The 21,116-nt window shown below is 41.5% G+C and overlaps 1 protein-coding gene across 1 annotated transcript; it reads left to right on the top strand.

Moving 5' to 3' along the window:
- The first annotated feature begins 976 nt into the window (after nucleotides 1-976).
- prdm13 (PR domain containing 13) lies at nucleotides 977-7,119 on the top strand. Its single transcript, XM_086113685.1, has 4 exons — nucleotides 977-1,216; nucleotides 2,412-2,543; nucleotides 2,645-2,765; nucleotides 4,716-7,119. Exons 1-4 carry the CDS (start codon nucleotides 1,049-1,051, stop codon nucleotides 6,197-6,199), a joined length of 1,905 nt encoding a protein of 634 aa, XP_085969811.1. The 5' UTR covers nucleotides 977-1,048; the 3' UTR covers nucleotides 6,200-7,119.
- The last annotated feature ends 13,997 nt before the right edge of the window (nucleotides 7,120-21,116 follow it).

The raw sequence follows: 21,116 nt of genomic DNA, 5'->3' as shown, positions 1-21,116 counted from the left end.
ATATTTCACATTAAAATTATTTTTACCGGATAACTGTTGCCCAAAAACGCATTCCATATATTGTACATTAGAAAGTGACAAGCAAATGCATCATTGCTGTGAGTGACAGAGCTAATAAAAAGACACATTCTGTATCAAAATAGATTGTGACACAAATGGAAAATACGAGTAGCCTATTTCTCTTAGTGAGAATGATGACGATGCTGGCGATTAGTTTGACGTTTTTCCCCACTTCTCCTCCTGCTGCTGGTTCTTCCTTTTCAGTACCTGTCTGAGCTCAAGCCGGCACACGCCGAGAGTCAATAGAAGTTAACAAGTCCTCTAAACTTTCCTGATCCTTTTGTCTAAATAAGGACACAAAAGGAGGGGGAGAATACTTGCTTTGAAGTGTATAAAAAGCCTAAAGAATGCCGGCAGAGTAGATTTAAAGTAGCCATTGATTCCTTAAACTTGGGTTGAATGGAAAGAATGGAACGGGATGAGGATTTATGGTTAAATTATACAGTGGATTTGTCAGTTAAAATATCGGAACTGTCTGGAGGACAAAGCCACATGCTGAGGATTAATGGTTGCTTTGGACCTTTGATGATGCACCCTCTTTTCTCTCCCCTTGACAAATTGGATTTTGGGGATGGGAAGGTCGCCTGGCCCTTTGTGTCTCTTGACCAGTTTGGAGCAATTCATTATGTGGCGGGGTGAGGGAAAGTCTCCATGTGATCATGCAGGCCCTTGCGTTGCACTGTCCTCACAGCTGTTGGATTTGCCCAGCTCTCTCACACTTACACGCGCGCGCGCGCGCGCATTGCCCCGCAAACTCAGGACCACTTTCCTCCCATCTGAGCCACACTCGCATCCCGGGCGGGTAGGGGGGGGGGGGTGGTTAGTGATAGGTGGAGGGGGTTACCTTGCCTGCACCCATCACTAGAAAAGCGGGGTGCATAACGCCACCGCGTCACTTTGAGGGCGGATATTGGCCGGTCCTCCTCCTCTCCTCTTCCTCCTGGAACCGTCTTGCCCGCACTCTCTCACTCGGCTTCCATCAGTCTTCATGGTTCTGATCTCACCCCACGCAATGCAAGCCACCCGGGCGTCCGCCACCGTCAGTGTGGTTTCAGACTGTGGAATCCCTGCCGGGCTCAGGATAGGTCCGGTTCCTGGCGTCTTTAAATTGGGGAAGTACCTGTCAGACCGCAAAGAAGTTGGGCCCAAGAAAAAGGTAATTTCTAAACAGTGGGAACCTATTAGCCTTTATTTTTGTTATGTAGATATTTTTTTCATTCATATTTGCAACTAAAAAAAAAGATACATAAACTGCTTCGACTCGCTAATGTAAATAGGCGTTTTTAATATACATATACTACATGCACCTCGGAATTCCCCCAGAAAGAGAACACAATAACTTTTACAAATTGTTTGCCACGTCATTTTTTAAAAATTTCTTGTTCTGTCATGCATACGACAAATATCTGCATTACCTCTTTTATTATTAAAATGAGAACAATTGGATTTGGGATTGTTTTTTAAGCAACACTGTCATGCTCAATCTCCTTTATTAATCGGTTTGGTCTGTCAGGATGGAAATAATTGAGCCCATAAGTGGCCAACTTGTCAGTCTGGGCGTCTACTTAACCGTTCTAATGGGCGAGTCGGCCTGCTGAGAGCGGCTTTCATGCCCTCAGCAGCCTCACGCTTATCCCTGCCTGGCGGGCCTGTTATCTCGATAAGTTGTTTAATTTTAATGGATCTGGACACCGACATTTTTCACCAAGACTTGGGGTGGTGAAAAAAATAAGTAAATTCATTATTATAAGGTAAAGAAATGCATTTATATTTTGATTGGAGAAAGATTCCGTTGCAAAGCAGCCTTGGTCATTTTATTTCCTTTTTCCCCCCAAGATCGCTTAAAAAAAGCAGATAATTGTCACAGTTTTATTCATAGAAAAACCATAGTTAACACTTTGCCCCCATAAATGCATCTATCCTCACCCAGTTATTGTTGATGCTGTCAGTGGTGGTGATTGATGCATCTAACTGCGTGGCCCCGGGCTTAGGGCGTTCATCAGGTGCAATCTCTGTGTCAAATGTCACGCTTGAATCTTTAATGTCCTTGAATAGTTTAAAAACGCTCTGACACTTCTCAAATTCGTTTCCCATATCAACTCAATTAGGCCTGTATGTCATTCACTTCAGTAAATTATCAGCAGAGCGGATAAAGACGCATTAAGCGTGTTTTGGTCATGCGTGAGCGCAGCACCTCTTGGTGCCATATACCACATGCTTATGATTTATGATAGTGAGTGGAATCTAAACATATATTTATATAAAAGTAGGCCTATACAAAAACGAGCACGCAATAAATATAATTCGTTTGTGCATTTAACATATCTGTTAAATATACTTGTTATTATCAGATTCGCTTGGTGCGGGAAGAGTGTGTGGATGAGTCCGGCTGTCCCGTGTCGGACTGGATCGGATGCATCCGAGCCGCCAGAAACAGTCAAGAACAAAATCTAGAGGCTGTGTCTGACCTACCTGGCGGACAGGTAAATTTTCCTTCTGATCATTAATCACTGCCATTAATTTGGGCTTTTCGTTTAAGTTTCTCCAAGATGAATTTCCTTTTTTTAAAAAAATTATTTATTAGATATTTTACCGCGTGATGAGAGAAATTCCTGCGGGAGAAGAGCTCAGTGTTTGGTACTCTAACGCTTTGGCCCAGTGGTATGACGTGCCCACCACGGCCACCCCCACGCACGACGAGAAAGGTAAGCAAAACACCTGCTGAATTTCCTCCTAAATTTGCAATGTGTTATTTATAATAAAGAAGAGAACTCGCAATTTAGGGAAGGAAATCATCATCACAGTTAAGGATATCGACACCAAGCAAGTAAAAGGTCAGTTATTGTAAAAAAAAAAAAAAAACATCGAAATTTGAGGGCCCATCACTGCACTGTTAAAGCTATTTCGTTTAAAATCCATGACATTAGCGTGCATTACATTTATTCGACATTTAGAACATTTATGTACACAACCATCAATATAAAAAAAACAAGATAACTTTTAAAACAGAATGCTGTTACCGCCCTCTTGTAAAATGTAATCATTTAAAAAACAAAGTGAGACTATAGGCTATTTAAACCTTTCGAATTAATTAATTCCGATTGAATGTCTACTAAAACACATCCTTCTACTTCTCCCTCATTGTGACGATGTTTTTTGTATTGAAGCATTGTTCTAAATCCCTTTTATCTCAGCAAAACATCAGCTCATTTGCAGTTAATCCATTTAAAAATCAAGCAAAAGATTATCAAGAATACATGGTTTTCAAATAAATGTCTGTAACAGACAATGGATTATTATTTTATGTTTTTCATAGCAGAGTCCTCAAAAAATCTGACGAACACACTGCTACGATTAAAAGATCACGCTAATTATCGTGTTTAAAATTCTGAAATAAAAAAACACAATTACAAAACAAATTGGCGCATCTCTGATGCAAAAGAGGCTGCTGATTCAGTTGGGCGGTTAACGAATGTCACGGTGCCATTAATATTCATTTATTCAAAAGCAAATAAATTCAAAAAACAAGTGCTTCACGGTAAATTAGGTGGGTGCGTGAAGGTATTGTGACCTAATGAATGCTAACTTTTATGCGGGGTGTATATTGCCCGGATTCCCGGGCCCAGCACACCGCGTGTATTCGCTCGTGGACATACGCCGGCTCCCATTATTAGGCGTCAACAGATGGGCCAGCGTCATTGTTTCTACAGACTTGCGATTTCAAGCCACAGCTGCTGTCACTTCCACGGGAAAGCCCAGAGAGGAAAAGGAGAACCTTCAATGCATCGCCAGATTGGGCTGGGCGTTTGCTCTTTTGATGGGGTCCATTAACAATGGCCCGGGTGAGGATTACAAAATCATTACATCTATATCAACCTCTGAATACTCGCCTGGGAGTCATTAAAAAGATGACTCGCCCTGGCTGTCAACCGTTACATCTCCCGGAACAGGGTCCAATTGACTACAGGCCTGATGTGTTTAAAAAAAAAACCTTAAATAATAATTATGACATACTAAACACAATTTTTCGCATCCCATATAAATGTTCGTTCTGGCACCAGGTGGAGATTAATTTGGGCGTGACATTCTTACAGATAATATCGATCCATGAAAGATGACACTGTCAGACTGTTATTCAATCGTTATCATGTTTATGAATATATGTTTTAGTATTGTTGACGTTTTTTTGGAGTATATTCAGAGTTGTTTCTTATATTTTGAACCAATAGCGAAATAATGTAACCAAAAATCCCGAATCACCTCTGCAAGGCAGCGATGAATGAACAGCAACCACAATAATAAAAATTAACAGTATGGAGCCTTTTCATTTTATATTCTTACTCTTATTATTATTATTGTAATTTAGATGCCGAGTTGAATTTGTAAGTACTGTATTGTCGCAAAATATTGTCAATTCATAATTCATGAATCATTATTTTTGTTTGAAGCACGTTTATTTGGATTCATCGTCAATGTAAATAATGCGCATTCAGCACAGGTTCTCAGACGAATACATATTTCGCAAGGGTCTTATATGTACAAGTATGTGAGCGTTTAAGTGAATGGCAATGAGCATTACGTCTTATTTTTTACGATTGAATCACCAATGGCGTTTTCTTTTCTTTTTTCCTTTTTTTGGGGGGTCTTTTGTGCAGGTGAAGAGCGTTACATCTGTTGGTACTGCTGGAGAATATTTAAATACCCCAACACACTCAAAGCCCACGTCCACTTCCACTGCGCTCTGAGCAACGGGCGCGGGTTCGTGAACAGTGAGCAAATCAGAGGCACGGAGACCTTCAGCAGGTCACCAAAATCTGGAGACATCCCCAACACGTCTTCCTCGCCCAGGAGTTCACAGACAATCTCCTCCATCTCCGACTCCAGCAGGAGGCCGCTGACCTCACCATTTTTGGGCAAGGCCGGTCTGCTGAAGAAAAGCAGCTCCGAGGAGCAGGACAGAGCCTTGGACATGAGCGTCACCTCATCCCGGAACCAAGGACACATGCTCGGCCTCGGCGCAGCCTCCTCGATGCTCACTTCCATGGGCTTTCACCCAGGTGTCCGTTCCGCATTCAAGCCAACAGGCGTCGCTAAGGTCCCGAGCGGTGACGCGCATCGAGAGGACGCCAGCTCCAAGCTGGGCGCTTTGGGATTCGGCAAAGCCGCGGGGAACATGAAACCGATGCGAAACGCGGTGGGCGAGACGCTCAACGGAAGCGGGAATCCCGCGGCCAAATGCGCCCCAGGGCTGGTTGACTCCACCAGCGTGGTGCCATGTGCCAACGCCATCAGAGGCTTCCCGCTTCTCCCTCACATAGAGGAAACATCGGCTTTCAAACACGTCGAGAGTCGAGTGCACGCCGGGCTGTCGCCGTCCCGCTACCCGCACATGCACCCGGGACTCCACTTTGAAAGGTTCTCTTTGCCCAACTTTGACGGCGTCAAGACTTACGGCGGAGACTGTAACATCCCCCTGATGCCCTTCACCGTTTACAACGGAGAGCTTCTGTACAGTTCACCCTATTACCCTCTTAAATTCCACTTCAGCAATCTCCTCAAGTACCCGGAGTCCATGCCTTACTATGGCGCGCCTTCCCTAAGCCAAGACATGGGCACCATCACCAACATTGACCGGGAAATAGCCATGCACACGCAACAGCTCTCCGAAATCGCGAATGAGAAGAACCGGACCAGACTCGACCCCTTGCCCGCGGGAAGCACCAGCAACGCCAACTCAGGCAAACCAAAAAAGGGACACTTGTGTCTGTATTGCGGCAAACTGTACTCCAGGAAATACGGCCTGAAAATCCATATGAGGACTCACACCGGCTACAAGCCGCTCAAGTGCAAAGTGTGCTTCCGGCCCTTCGGGGACCCAAGCAACCTGAACAAGCACATTCGACTCCACGCGGAGGGCAACACCCCCTACAGGTGCGACTTCTGCGGCAAAGTTCTGGTGCGGAGGAGAGATTTGGAGAGGCACGTCAAATCCAGACATCCCGGCCAGAGCATCAAGAAGTTGGACGACAAGGCGGGCCTGTTCGAGGACGCCGAGCTGAAGAGCGACAACGACAGCGACGTGGACGTCTGCTTCACCGACGACCAAAGTGAGCCCGAATCCAGCAAGAATAACAACTGAGACGCTCAAACAAACAAACAAACAAACGTCAATATGAATAAAACTGGCTTTGTGTACGCCCCGCCCGCCCCAAAAGATTTTATTTATACCCTCCACACTTTGGACCGCACCAGCCAGTTTATTCCAATTTATTGACCTTTTATTGCTCTTTTCCGTAATAATATAAATACTGTACAATAATCAAGTGCTGTTATAGTCGCTGGATGAAACTCGATCGAATTGTTACAATGCAAAATGCCAAGGTTTTTTTCCCTTCAGTGTTTGACGCACTCTGCCGGCTTTCTCAATTCCACAAAAATATTTAAATATTTCAGTTTGTGTTCTTTATTTCAAACTTTTTTCCCCCGCATTGATAAAAGCAGGTCTTTTTTTTTAGACACATCTTTTTTTTGCTTCACGCAACATACTTTTATACCAGATGAACAGCTGAACATGCATTCCAACATATATAACACGAAAATGCCACATTATGTTTATTTTGTTTACCAGTGACCGGTAAAATGAACATATAGGCCTACTGTTCCCAATCGTCACAATTCCCTGACAGCGATTTTAACTGCACTTTAAGGAAATAATTTAATTGCATAAACGGCTGCCTGGTGATTATTATGACAATGAAACACGTATTTCCTTAGCTTCATTTACGACCCATCTCACTGCGCCTCTCTAAATAAATACACTTAAAGTTGCACTTTCTTGCGGAGGCACGCTGTTCTTAAAGAAGCAAACACCTGTGTTTATTTATGGAACTATTTCTGAGAGAAAAAAAAATGTATTGTATGTAAAAATGAGTAAAGTATGATATTTCACATTACGGTGTCGTACAAGCGTGTTTTTACGTCATATTGTCGACGAGGACAATATTTTACCCTTGTTCCAAATGTGGTTGCCTTTGTTAAAATAAATATGATAAAAATGTATGTGTTTTTCAGTTATGCGACTTCATATGAGCTCAAGACCTTGTACATGTACATAATTACAACAATGATAACAACATTTAAATAAATACATCACTATAATTTGATTCTGGACTTGCCCAACGCAATTCCCTCTAAATTCTAATTAGATTTTTTTCAGATAGTTTAAACTTTCTGATGTTATGATGATGATTAATAATAATAATAATAATAATAATAATAAATAATAATAATAATAATAATAATTGGTATTAATTGACTAATATACTCGTACTACCACTGATACTCCTGTTGCTGCTACTGCTACTATTTGTACTACCACTACTGATAGTTGTTACTGTAACATTATTTTGATTATTTGGTCAAATTAAGTGCTTGGTTTATTCTATTTTTATGCATTTTCTTTGATGCTTTGATGACTGAATTTGCATAAAACAACCAGGAAAAACTGCAATATGCAAGTCAAGCCACGATTTTACAATACAATACAATAAAATTACATCCTGATTTATATAGCGCTTTCACAACAGCTGCAGCCACAACAAAGCGCTTTACAAAGCAGTTAACAGAAAGTAATATAAAAAACACAACAAATAACATAATTTTAATGTTTAGGCTGCTTTCATTTCTCTCATATTCACTTTTTATGATTGACTTTCTTTGTCGTCCCCCCCCCCCCCCCCCCCCCACACACACGAACGAGTGCACACATAAACAAAGACATCATCTTGTCATAGTGTTGTGCGTCCTTGCCAATGCAGGTGATCAACATTCCTAAATGATGCAAAGGTGTGACCTTCATTTCCAAGGCAATCGACATGTAGTCTTGTATTCTAACATTGCCATGGTAACAGCACTAGACAAGCAAAAGCAGCAGATGGGAGGGACACTATTTTTTAAATTTAATATTAGGCCTATGTCCAGATTCGACTGATTCGGAAATAAGAACAACAGATGGTTGAATTATTTCATTCTATACCTTTGGACAGTTGACCAAAATGTGATCAATTTTGACTGACGTTCACATTTCAATTGCCCATTTCTTACATGCAATAGACAATAATAATTTTAGATTTGGGAATACAGTAATCCCTCGTTTATCGCGGTTAATGGGGACCAAAACCACCTGCGATAAACGAAAATCTGCAAAGTAGCGAGCCCCCCCCCCCATAGGTACATGTACATGTGTATGAGTATAAAACATATTTATAAGGCCATTTAAAAGGCCAATACCCCAGAAGAGAAAGACACATCGCTTGAAACTAAATTCTGCAGTCACCATCTTCAAAGTAGAACTTCCTATATGTTGTGGATGTGCTGGAAAACTGACTTTGCGTGAAAGTTAAAATGACCCCTGGCCTGGTTGCAAATCAATTAAAGGAAACATATAGAGACAAATAATTGTTCATCATCACATTCACATTGTCATTGAGTATTAGAATTGATCCTATGGTGTCTGAAAGCAAGTCAAGCCAGTGAACCACTACAACATCAGCAACTACTACATGTATTCAGTAAAAAGAGAGAAAATACTATTACTAACTACAGATTGTTGATTGGGGAAAGAGCTTCAACACTAACCTGGCTTTATACAACAGGTCAAAAAGACACTTTTTTTAAGTGTGCGTCTCTTTGAATTTTTTTTTTAAAAAATGTGAAAAATCTCTCTCTCTCTCTCTCTCTCTCTCTCTCTCTCTCTCTCTCTATATATATATATATATATACACAGTATATATTAACTTGCCCTTTTCCCTAATAAACACCACAACTTCAAATTCTTATCGCCAACACCTAAGAACAAATTCGTACCCTTTAGTACCAAAGGAAAGTCTTAACTTAAACACTGTCATCGGTTCAAATAGGCCAGTCACTTTTCAAATAAGACTCGCAAATCTGAAATATTATTGCGGGCTTCTGTTTTTTTTTTTTTGACAGCAAAAAATATATATATATCCTGGACAATATTCCAAATAGATAAACTCACGATCATTACTATGGTCGGCCAATGTTGTTTTGGCTGTGACATACCTGAACATCGCGGCGCGGGCACCCGCAGCGGCTCCTCTTGTTGTGAGAGGGAAGAAATTTCATCTGTGCTGTAGTTGTACTTGATACTTGATACTTGATGCCTACACAAACATTTAACATGCATGCGTATGTTTTCATTGAAAAGTGTTTCCATCTAGGTGGAAACAAAAATGTTTAGTGTGCTAAGTATTTTCCAATGGTTTGCATTTTTAAGCTTCAAAAGGAACATCCATCCATTTATTTTCTGAATCATTACAAGGGTCGCGGGTGTGCTGGAGCCGTACAATTTAGAAATTGGTCAAAACAAATGACTTTAATTGTCAATTTTAATGCATTTTCGGCCCCTCGGAGTAGTACTGTCATATGAAAAGAGTAAAGTAAATTAGAAAAGTTTCTTTCGAGTGCATTTCAAGGTTGCACACATATGGCTATTCCACTGTGTGATGAAGTATCTCTGACAGCGAGACAGTGGCTGCCTCTCTCTTTACCGGGCCATTGATGCTGAGTGACTGCTCTGCTGCAGGTATTTCTGGACATAAACACAGGTAGAGTCATCACGCACAACTGGTCAGACAATTTTTGAGAGATATGGAACAAACGACATGACAACCACACAACATAAGAGCCGCCTGACAGATTAACGAGGATTGATGTTGCCACCGCTGGCATCCTGTTCTCCTGGAGCTGGTAAACCAGGTAGAGTAAACACACTGCTGGTTTTCCAAAGCTGAACAGGGCGAATGAAATACTCGCATATGTGGGGATAAAAACACAGGAGGCACCATGAGGACAAAGTGATGAAAGTTGACATGCATGCACAACGAACTGGAGGGAGGCAAAGATAAGGACATAAGTAGACAGGAAAATAGACAGCTGTGCATTTGAATCAAAGCATCAATTAACATTTACTGCCTTTGGAATTGTCCATGCTCTGCTTCAAAGGTTTGGGAATTCATGTTGCTCTTGAGTTGACCTGAATGTTCTTTTTATTTTTATTTTTTTCTGAAGGAGGAGGGCAGGAGTTAGGCAGCAGCAGGAGGAAACACGTTGACAAGTTAGGCTCAGATTGATAAGCGAGCAGAAGCAGTTGATAGACGCACCACAACTTCAGCAGGATGAGTCCCTGATTTGGCCTCAGCGTGTCAGTTGTGATAGCGGCAGGTAGAAGGTTGGGACTGTGACACACCAGCTGTGGCCCACTGGTACCCACTCCTCCTCCATCCCTCCACCACCTCTGCAACACATACACATGCTAAACAGGCCACTGTCTCTGCAGCCTCCCCACATTCAGCTGCAAATGAGCCCGCTCGAGGCCTCAGCCCTGTCTGTTTGATGTCATGAATAATGAGGAATGAATTTTCATCTGCCCAGGTTTGTGTAAACCATAATACCCATTGTTCAGGTCCCTCACACAAAGCAGTCAGGTCTGAGTGCTCAGCGGTCCATTCATGTACAACTTACAAAACATCTACAATTCAAATCGAAACATTAGCAGAAAGATCGGCGATGAAATAGACAATTTTAACATTGGGGCTATTAGAATGCGTACACACACGCACACATCTACAAAATAAACAGCAGCCATTTGAGCCATATTGTCTCATGTGTTCGACATGGAACCTAAAATCAACCATTTCCTTGTGATTCGAGCATTGGGTGTTCTGTTTCCTGTGATCATCGGGGTCATTGTCCACAATGAAAGCACAACAATTAATGTATGGTTCGATACCAAGAGGATCACAAGCAGCATGGGTTTCAATATTTAAGAGTGGAACACAAAAAATGTCTTCAGCTATTGTGCATTTAAAAAAAAAAACGTAATCAATCAACATTATCATGATTACGGTTCTCTAGTTATAAATGCATCTTCCTCTGTTTTTATTGCAATGTACTGCACTGCATTGGACTGTATTGGTTCATGTTCTGCAGTCATTGCTCATAACAAATAGGTACAAAATGCAATGTGAATCGAGAGCAGAGAACCATGTCAACATTCCACATGAAACTGGGTGAGCTCTTAATTTAAGAGGTGTTAATGTGTGAGTTTTTTTAGGGGCTGGGGGCTAAATATATGATAGTAAGACAGCAACAACAGCAACGACTTCCACTACTACTAGTATTGCTACTACTACTACTAAAAATAATAATGATTTGGTGACCTCGTTTAGCTACAAGTGAGTGGCGCAACACTTGTAATACCCGTCAAAGCGATCCACTTCTAAAGCACTCAAAACTGCAACCACAATTAAGAATAACAGCTTGATGCAGCAGTAGGTGAGTTTCTTTGGAATATGCTTGTACTAATGCGGCTGGCGCGTGTGTTTGTGTGTGCACAATGTCAAACAGTTGTTTTCCAAATGGAGAAGTAAGAAAATGATCCTACGGTATTTCTTCAGCATTTAAATGAAGACGGTGTGGTCTTTATGTTACAGGATTGTGAAAGAGGAAGGTCTAGTAGCTGCCATTGACTAACTGGCATGCTCCTAGTTCGATGTAATTGAGGCCAACAGGCAGCTACAAGCTATTATTGAACCCTAAATGGAGAAACATTGAGCTGGTCAATTTGACACCTTGTTGACCTCGCTAAAGAATGTATTCTCTTGCATATGTTAGGTGACTGGAAAGATTATAATCACGCTCAAGTTAAACAAAGCTGTACTCCTGGACAAGATTTTTATCATTCAGCTGCGGCAGTTGCAAAAGTTGTGTATGCTGTGGTCCATTGATTTCCCTTTTCCATTCAGCCTACTAAACAACAAGGCAAATGACTACTAATGCACTTGTCATTATCATTCAGCTTGCTGAATAAGGTGTCTGATGGCCATCCTCACTCAACTATTCCCCAAGGACAAGCACTTCTGCATGATTGTATTCAATTTACCTTGTTTAAATAGAAGCATTAAGGTATATGAATTAAAACACGCACACGCGCGCACGCACACACACACACGCACACGCGCGCACGCACACACACACACACACACACACACACACACACACACACGCACACACACGCACGCACACACACACTTGATCATTTCAATTAATCTGCTACTTCTCTATACAAATTAAACAGTTGTATATATGACATGCTTCATTCCACTTATACTCCAGAAGTGAATAAACCACTTGTTATGAGATAATGCACGTTTATTGCAAGTTCAAGAATCTTTTAGAATTATAAGAGTTTTATTGTATGGGCAGACTTTTTCAGTATTTTCTCAATGTATAAAAAAATCTATCTATCTATCTATCTATCTATCTATCTATCTATCTATCTATCTATCTATCTATCTATCTATCTATCTATCTATCTATCTATCTATCTATCTATCTATATCAATCTATCTATATATATATATGTTACTCACAAAATGTTAGAGATATTTGGCATTTCAGGACGAGCCTAAATTATATTCAAACCTTTACAGGTAAACGTCATGTGACCTTTTCTAAGCTTTTGAATGCACATGTTCAACTGTTAAATGTTTCAGTGCTTTTTGCACAAGTTGCTGTTCTCTAACGAGGAGTTTACCGGCAAAATTCACAACAGGTGTTTGATGCTTGAATCGAGCAATAAATGTCCCGGTTCGATTAGAGCTGGTCTTTAAACAGTCATCCTCATCATGCTGTTCACATTTTGACATCATGTGACCAAGTCGACATCTAACAATGGATAAACAGTACTTTGCTGTTGTGCACTTTAAAAGATGGCAGGTTCGTACTTGCTACTATTTATGAGTCTGAATATGATTGGTCAGTTCTGTATACAGCCACACCACCGTTGATCAGGAAGTACATTATTTTTGTGTAATCCCTAAACATTTCTGATTTGTTTTTCCATTAGATGCTTTTTATCAGCACTGTATATAAATGAATATAAGATCACACGTCTATTTATCCTCCGTCGTAGCCATTTTGATGTTGGGAAGAGTGAATGTGCTTGCAGACACAACATATATATATTTTTTAATCCTCAGGGGACAATCATTACCAAAGACTACAAAGGCTGACTATTTAAACCCTTGCTCATATTGAAGGCTGATTGATATTGACCGAAGATGAGAAGTCAAAAAAGAAAGAAAGATAGGCAGGAGAATAAAAGGAAACAAACCCCACGATAGACGCTGGGAGAAAAACGTGGAGAAGAATAAGAGGATGGATAGACAGAAAGAACAAGACATGTATTGAGAAAGATGGAGAAGAGGAGGTTCTTTTGGGGTGCACTGGGCTGTGAGACAGGCCCATTCACTCTGATCTAAACACCGCGTCCCACTGCGCATCGGCGCTCTCACCCAGGCAGCCAACACTGGTCACAGACTCAAAAGTTAACCAGTCAGCTCCATTACAGTGCAGGGGGCGTGTACAGACCTGCCACACCAAAGCGAGCATGCCAGCCAGCCAAGAATATTAATTGCTTTTAAATGAAGTGGAAGTCTCTTTATTGGGTGTCTGGTGTTGGTTTGTTATCTGTGGGGCTGCAAAGGTCCCATTGCGCTTTGGTCCTGCCGCCTTTGAAAGTGAGTCTGACTCTTGATGAGGTCATTGATCAGCAGGGGCTGTATACTCCCAGTGGGTTTTTGTGTGTCCTACCCCTTTAACTACCCCTTTTGTATTCTGTCCATTGAATCTTCAATGCGCTCTGGTCAATAAACATATTTGTTAATGATGTTTCCTCCCAAGAGTCGATCTACTTCAAAACATGCTTTTGCATGGTGCAAGACGATATGTAAGTGATCACGCAACTTAGAAGAGTTGGTGCACAAATTTAGTGCTCCAGAGGAATTTTGAGTAAAATCCTAACTGCACAACAGACCGTCACCGATTCTAACCTGTTAGGACAGATACAAATGTTGCTTTTCTGATGCTCAAGGCGACTCGGACTTACAAGTGCAGCTCGCCTTTGGATGGGACGTCTCTCTTGACCAGTGCACTTTGTGCAAAGTTTGCAACTTTGTCGGTTTCAGACACAGTTCAGCATGTTCATGGTATCTGCATACAACGAAGCTCCCAAAAGACCGTGTTGTAACATTTGATCAGAAATGGGAAAAAAAGAAAACGTCGATGTGTGCTATATGTCTGATTTACTCCCCATGACGATGTGTTGGTGTTGCAACTGCAAATCAAAAATGGTGTCCACCTTTGGGGCCTCCACTGAGCTCTGCACGTGTCTGGGCTCTTGCAGAGTGCCATAAGGACATTTAGAATCATTCTCCGAGGTGTCTCGTTGTCAGAAAGGGGTCTGGGTACCAAACAAAGCCAAAGCCTGCAGCATCTTTGGAGATGAAGCCTGAGATTTCACATCCGTGTGAATAAGGTTAGATATTAATCCAGCAAAAAGAAGAAAAAACATTCTACAGGTTGCTTTCTAAGATTCTTTTGTGAGAGTATTTCTTTGTGTTGCGGTCTCTCTTGCTAGTGAATAGAGTCGTCTACCCCTTTTCCACTATGGCCATTGAAAAAAAAAAGGCTTCTAAATACAAGCTATTAGAATATTTGTGCAGATGAGTAATAAGTTATTAGTTGCAATTACTGGTCATCTATTTGCCTGGTATAATAGACTGATTAGGCAGTGGGCCTTTTAACTTCTGAAGAAGTAATTTGAAAGACGGCCTACCTTTGACAAGGCAAAGAAAGGCTGCCTTTATTCAGAACATATCTGGCTATTGTACTAAGAGACGTGTTGTAATGGGATTACTGCCGACCGCAGTGGACTGATAAAATAAATGGCGAACGCATCATTTTGTGTAATTCACAGGTACTGGAGATGAGAAGAATTCATAGCTAGTGAGAGGACACTTCAAACTGAATGAATAAGGAGCCGTATATGCATTACACAACCTACATTTATTGTAATCTATCGTATGTGGAACATGGTGGGGAGCCCCCCTGGGTTATTGTGCAGTCATTCTTCATTATTTGACATATTGGAAATGTACAGGGTATGAAATGTGACACATTGTCCAATTTGGATGAGGCATGTAGTGACTGCGAAATTTGGTAGAACCGTCTTCCCAGTAACGGTAGCACCGGACTATTTGTCCGATGTGATGCTAAAAGAATCCTTGAATAATCTGTCAGGTGTGTTCCAGTGAACCCCTATTGTCAGTGAATGAATCTTGCCTCAAAGTTTCCGATATACCACGTTTCCATCCTCATAGTACTCAAAGCCTTTTATGATAATCTCCTCATTCCCCCTCCTGTTGACGCAGTATCAGGCTCCTATCTTACTCAAGGCTCCTGTTTCAACCGTCAACCCTTGGGTTGGAGTCAACCACTTGACCACCTGAGCCGTGTCCACAAAGTGCTTGTGTTCATGGTGCTTAGTGTGCTATATTCGGTCCAGTTGGGCATCTGACCTTAGACTCAATCTAAGTATGAGTAGTAGGCCTACAACTTGTTTCCACCCAAAGGAAGTTATGCGTGTGTATAACGGGCGGTTTTTACCAACAGCCATGAGCTCGGACTTAATGTAATATAGTTTATAAACTGTGATTTTCTTGAATGTGTCCAAGTACTCCCACTCCACAAGGAGTTCATCATAACGGCTACATACAACAAAGAGGATGCAGAAAAGTGGTTAAGATTGAATGACTGTCTGTGTCTTATGTGTTGTGTTGTATTATTTTGTTATTTTGACTTCAAGATGGCGCCGCGAGAGTGGCTGCCTTTACAGCAGCTCCTATATTTTGTTCTTCTACTTCTTCCTTTCATAACTTTGCTGCTGTGAATTGGGAATGTCTCCATTGTGAGACTAATGAAGGTTTTCTTATTTTATCTCATCTTATCTTATACACTTTCCACCCTCACTTATTGGCTCAAGTTGTCCTGTTTCGCTTTGGCAGCAGACATGAGAGGTGTATCGCTTTCTTCTCGAGCCACTTGTCTCCCCTCTTAATATCCCTGATCCTACCTAGCATGTTGTTTATTTTAATGTGGTTCTGATGGAGCAGCTGGTAGTGACATGGGGTTGATTATGCTGTCCCCACTGTGACATATTGAAAAGGGGCCAAGGAAGGCGCCTTTGTCCTTTCAGTCTGTGGATGTCAGCCCTGCCTGTTGCACCAGCTCCACACTGGCGAGCTCCTGTTGAGAAGAGAGAAGGGCAAGCGTGCGCAGACGCATATTCTCGATAAGCGTGGACAAAATTGTTGGTGCTCCTCTTTGAAATGTAAATTAAATGTAAGTGATTCAAATTCACCAATGAAAATCAGACATGGCTTTTGAATTGCGGTTCAACAGAATTATTTGAAAAAACAAACTCCTGAAACAGGAGTGAACATGAACAAAAATGATCGTACCCATAATTTCATGTTTTATTGAACACCCTTGTGAGGCAATCACTGCAATCAAACGATCCTTGTAACTTTCAGTGAGACTTTGGTGTCTCTCAGCAGGTTCAGTATTCCCAACTACTCTTCATGAGCAAAGTGCTCCAGTTGTCCCACATTTGAAGGGTGGAAAGGGATTTAGACGAGGGTTCATAGAAGACCAGAAAAGACCCAAATTTTGCTCTTTGCCATTCTTGGGGGGTTTTTAGCTTCTGTGTTTCAGGTTATTATCCTTGTTGCAATGATGACTTATGACCCTTGTGATGATAAGCGGATCGGAAAATGGATGGATGGATTTGTTTGTAACGGCATGGTGAGCGACTGGTTAGCACATCCGCCTCACAATGCAGGTCGTCATGGGTTCGAACCCATATATGACAGGTTAATGGAACACTCAAAATTACCCCTGGCTTTGCCTGTAACTGTATATGACAGTACTATATCATCTTAATTGTGCATTTCTAGGCATAAACAAGACCGTGTATGTTTAATTACAAGGAGAAACATTATCAGAAATGAAGTGGATGCTTTCAAAAGATCTTCAATAGGAATCGAGCAAATAAATAATTCGATTTTATGGAAGAACATGTTATTAAATATATTAATGCCGTTTCTTAATTTGCATTACAATGAAAAAGATTAATTTGTAATTTAGGTCCTTATTTCACACACCTTGATGCTCAAATATATACAGTATTATGAGATGGCAGCCTTTCTGTTAATAGAATACTGGGTACACAATGAAAGAAGAATAGAGGAGCTATAGTCACTCAGTCAGTCCAGCTCCCTCATCATAAGGCTCAGTTTGGATCATTTGGTCTGTAATTGCTTCCCACAAGTGAGCCACTCCACATGAATGGAAGTGGAGTAAAGTGTCAGCGGCCATGTTCAGTGTCAGTCCTCAGGTAATAGCCCCCTCCTCCTCCCCATTCCCAATTTTATCCCTGCTTCTCTCCTGTTGAATGAAGGGATAAAAGTAGACGGCGAGATGCAGCAGAAACGGGAGGGTGGGCTCAGGTCGGTAGTCCATAATTACATGTAATGAGACTTTTGTCTTGGAGCATTGTGAGGATGTTCTTGAAGTCACGCTGGAGGTGGTTTTCAGATGGACGAAGAGCCACGCGCACCCCAAGTCCTCTCATAAGCAATCTCATCCATATGTGCAGTAATAAGTAATTACTGAAGTCTCATTGAAGTCCATGTAGAGTATTCTGCTTTGCTCTCTCAGGCCAGATGAATACCCGCCACTCACCTATTACACAAAGTGACACTCCTAGAGAGCCAACGTGTCATCTCAATCTTCCTCTTCAGTCCACCTCCCTTACAAGCCCCTTATTTCCTCCGATTGAGAAAACAGCTGGCACGCTTTGATGTGTGACTGGCCTGCATTGGGTCACCTCCATTGCATCTAAGAGAGTATCTATTCATGTTATTCTCTGAGCGTTGAATTCTTCTATATGGCACCATGCTCCAAAATACAACAACAACAAAAAGGTCTTCTGGCACATAAAAATGAGAGAGCCATCCTTCAGTTGGGTGACATGCAGAATATACTTATGATGTCTTGTAAATAAGAGTATTGTTAACAAGTCTCCTAAAATAAAAATAAAAAAAGTTAAACAAGGCTCCAAAACCATGAACTCTGGAGCCCACCTTCCAGCCGAATGGACTGAATACACGCCCTGCTCAACCTTCAACTCTCTGTTTGTTTATAGAGTATGTCCTCAAGTATCTGTAGACCACTACTGTCTGAATAATGTGTGCTACTGTATTCAATAAACATAATCTGTATCTTCGCAACACATCTGCTTTGAAGGTATTTATTCCTATTTAATAGAAAGCCCTGAACCTTCTGTCATGAAAAATTAAAGGCCTTCAAAAGCCGTGGAGCCCTACTACGATTATTTTGTTTCAAGGAAAGTTGAACCAGTGTTGTCTCCCAAACACACAGCCTTGATCGTGCTCAAAGCCGAGGTCAGACCTGGCCAAGCAGAGTCACAGCGTGATTTGCTCCTGCCGTGGGTGATTGCCAAAGAGAACGGTCAAAGCATCCCCGCCCCCTGCGACTACTATAATCAGTCTTCATTGATCCTTGATCCGTTTCCTTATTCTTTCTTTCTTTCCTTTTGGAAATGTAATGACAATTGTACGGTGACAGTTTTCCTGTTCTGTCAGTATTTCAATGGCATCTAGTCTTTGGTGAAAAACTGAATATCATAGCTTACACATTTTTTCTTCCTTCAAATCCAGTCTGGGGAAAAAGTAGAAACAGTTTGGATCGCGGTTTGGGACATCTGAATGAGACAGCGAAAACAGTTTGACTCAGTTGATTTTATACTCCGCAAACTGCGCACATTAATTTTATACATAGTCATTAGGAGTTAACATGAACAAAGTGAGCCTCCCAAACCCTGCCAGCCTCAGCAGGAATTCAGGCTTTCTTTGGAGCGTCCCGGTTTCTAGCCCCGATCGCTCACAGCCGTTTCTTTTCAGTGGGGAATATGACAAAGCTTATTTTATCAGGACCGTAAACGTGCCATACAATCAAGCGCACAGCAATTGTGAACCATCCGCCTTGCTAAATCTTCCTCCAAACATGAAAAACGTTCAAACTACCTGTACATGGAAAATATGCCGTTTCTTGCCACATGCTTTGTCAATGCAACGTGCAAAACATAAACGATGATGTCGCAAAAGATCCTCCTTTCGGCAAGCAAAATCCTGCTCAGGGTGTTTGCCTCAGTTAACTTTTAAAAACACTGAAAAGTAAAGAAATAAGTGTAGGTTTCTAAAATAACTTAACAAAACGTAGATTTCTAAATGTTATGAAGACATTGGTCAAAGGTATGGGAAAAAAAAGCAATGTTTTTAACCTGGATTTAAAAGCATATCCACTCCTAGCTGACTTCACGTCTGTGGGCAGCTTTTTCCACCTGTGTGCAGCGTAACAGCTAAATATAGCTTCACCATGTTTACTTTTAACCCTGGGCTCAATTAACTGACCCAAATCTGCAGATCTCAGCGTCCCAGTGAAATGGAAGCATGGATAAGTTTCTCCTGGTCTACTTGGAGCATACAATCCTTCCGTCTGGACATGTTCTTCAATGGGTAGAAGGCTTTTTTAGTGATTGATTCGGTATGATTGCTGAAAGTCACGTTTTGGCCTCTCAGTACCCCAAAATTTTGGATTTGTTTCTAAAGACAGTGACTGCGGGTGTTTTCTCAGATCAATCCTCTTTTCTTTCTTGCCCAAAAAAATTTTTTTTTGGGTGTAGCCGAAGGAAATTGCTATACAGTAGTACTCAGGGAATAAGTGGTCCAATATAATGAATACCCTCTTAGTTACATTCATTTGTTACATATTTTTGTATGGATAGAATGCACTATTGCAGACTGGGGAATTCAACGGTTGATTTCATCATTTTCCTCCTAATAATACTTAAAATGCACAGAGACACATACTGTATTCTCACAAGACCTCCTTTCCTCTCATTTGCAGAGCCAATGTTTGCATTCTATTGACCCACCCAATCCATTCCATTCAAGAAAGTAATTTAAACCAACTATAATTTCACAGCATACAATTCAAAATAGGAATATAGCAACATTTTTAATGCTGTACTAAACACCACGATTAACCTGCTATAAGATATGCACTCTTAAAGAGTTGATTCTTCTGAATGTCTTGTTTCTGTGTGTTTTTTGCACATTATCCTTGTGACTTTGTTTTGCGTTGCCAATCGGGAAATTGGCCTTGGTGAAGGTGCATGCTGAGACTCACACAACTAAGGACAAGTGCACGTGCACGCGCGCGCGCACACACACACGCACGCGCGCGCGCACACACACACACACACACACACACTCTTGTACACACAATAAACAGCTGTGCGGGTGGGTCACATCATTAGTGGGTATTGTTTTTCTTTTGATTGAAGGAAGTTGCATTGCGGTGCAACTCTCAATGTACGTTTCAGGGTGAATGTGTGCCATGTGGATCTGTTCTCAGTGTCCACTCGGCCTAGGGACTAATTTGCATTCCTTTGTGCATGAATAATGGACACCTATTCGGAGGACAGCTTTTACCAGCTGCCATCCAGGACTAGTCCTTATTAGAGCCCTGCTGTTCCTCTGAGAACGCCAGCACATGTTCAACACGTGCTGCGGCTCACACACAGACACACACACGCACACACTCAAGGACACGTGCTGCCCCATAGTCATGTCACAGTCATCTTTTCATACACAAATGAAAACACACTAACACCACGCACAAAAAGAACTTTACATGGAAACACTTCCAGCGGGTCCAAACAGTGATTACCAGCTCTCGTGGTGATAAACTACAAGTATCAATACAAGGGACAAAGTGCCTCCGCAAAACAACCAGCCCATGCATTAAACATGCACTCGTGTTTGTTTTCATAATTGAGGAGAATAGTATAGACCAGTGGTTCTTAACCTGGGTTTGATCGAACCCCAGGGGTTCGGTGAATCAGTCTCAGGGGTTCGACAGAGCCTCTGTCATGGAGATAAGACACACCTGACTCAACGTGTCAATTATTATGACTCGCCAGCTTGGCTATCACTGGATGGTTCATTTTGTGCACAATTAAAAAATGTATTCTTTGTACTTATATA

Source organism: Hippocampus guttulatus, chromosome 6, assembly GCF_054856545.1.
Source record: "Hippocampus guttulatus isolate MCC_2025c chromosome 6, RoL_Hgut_1.0, whole genome shotgun sequence".
NCBI lineage: Eukaryota > Metazoa > Chordata > Actinopteri > Syngnathiformes > Syngnathidae > Hippocampus > Hippocampus guttulatus.
Note: the sequence above shows the minus strand (reverse complement) of the source record. Positions and strands in the feature narration are given on the sequence as shown.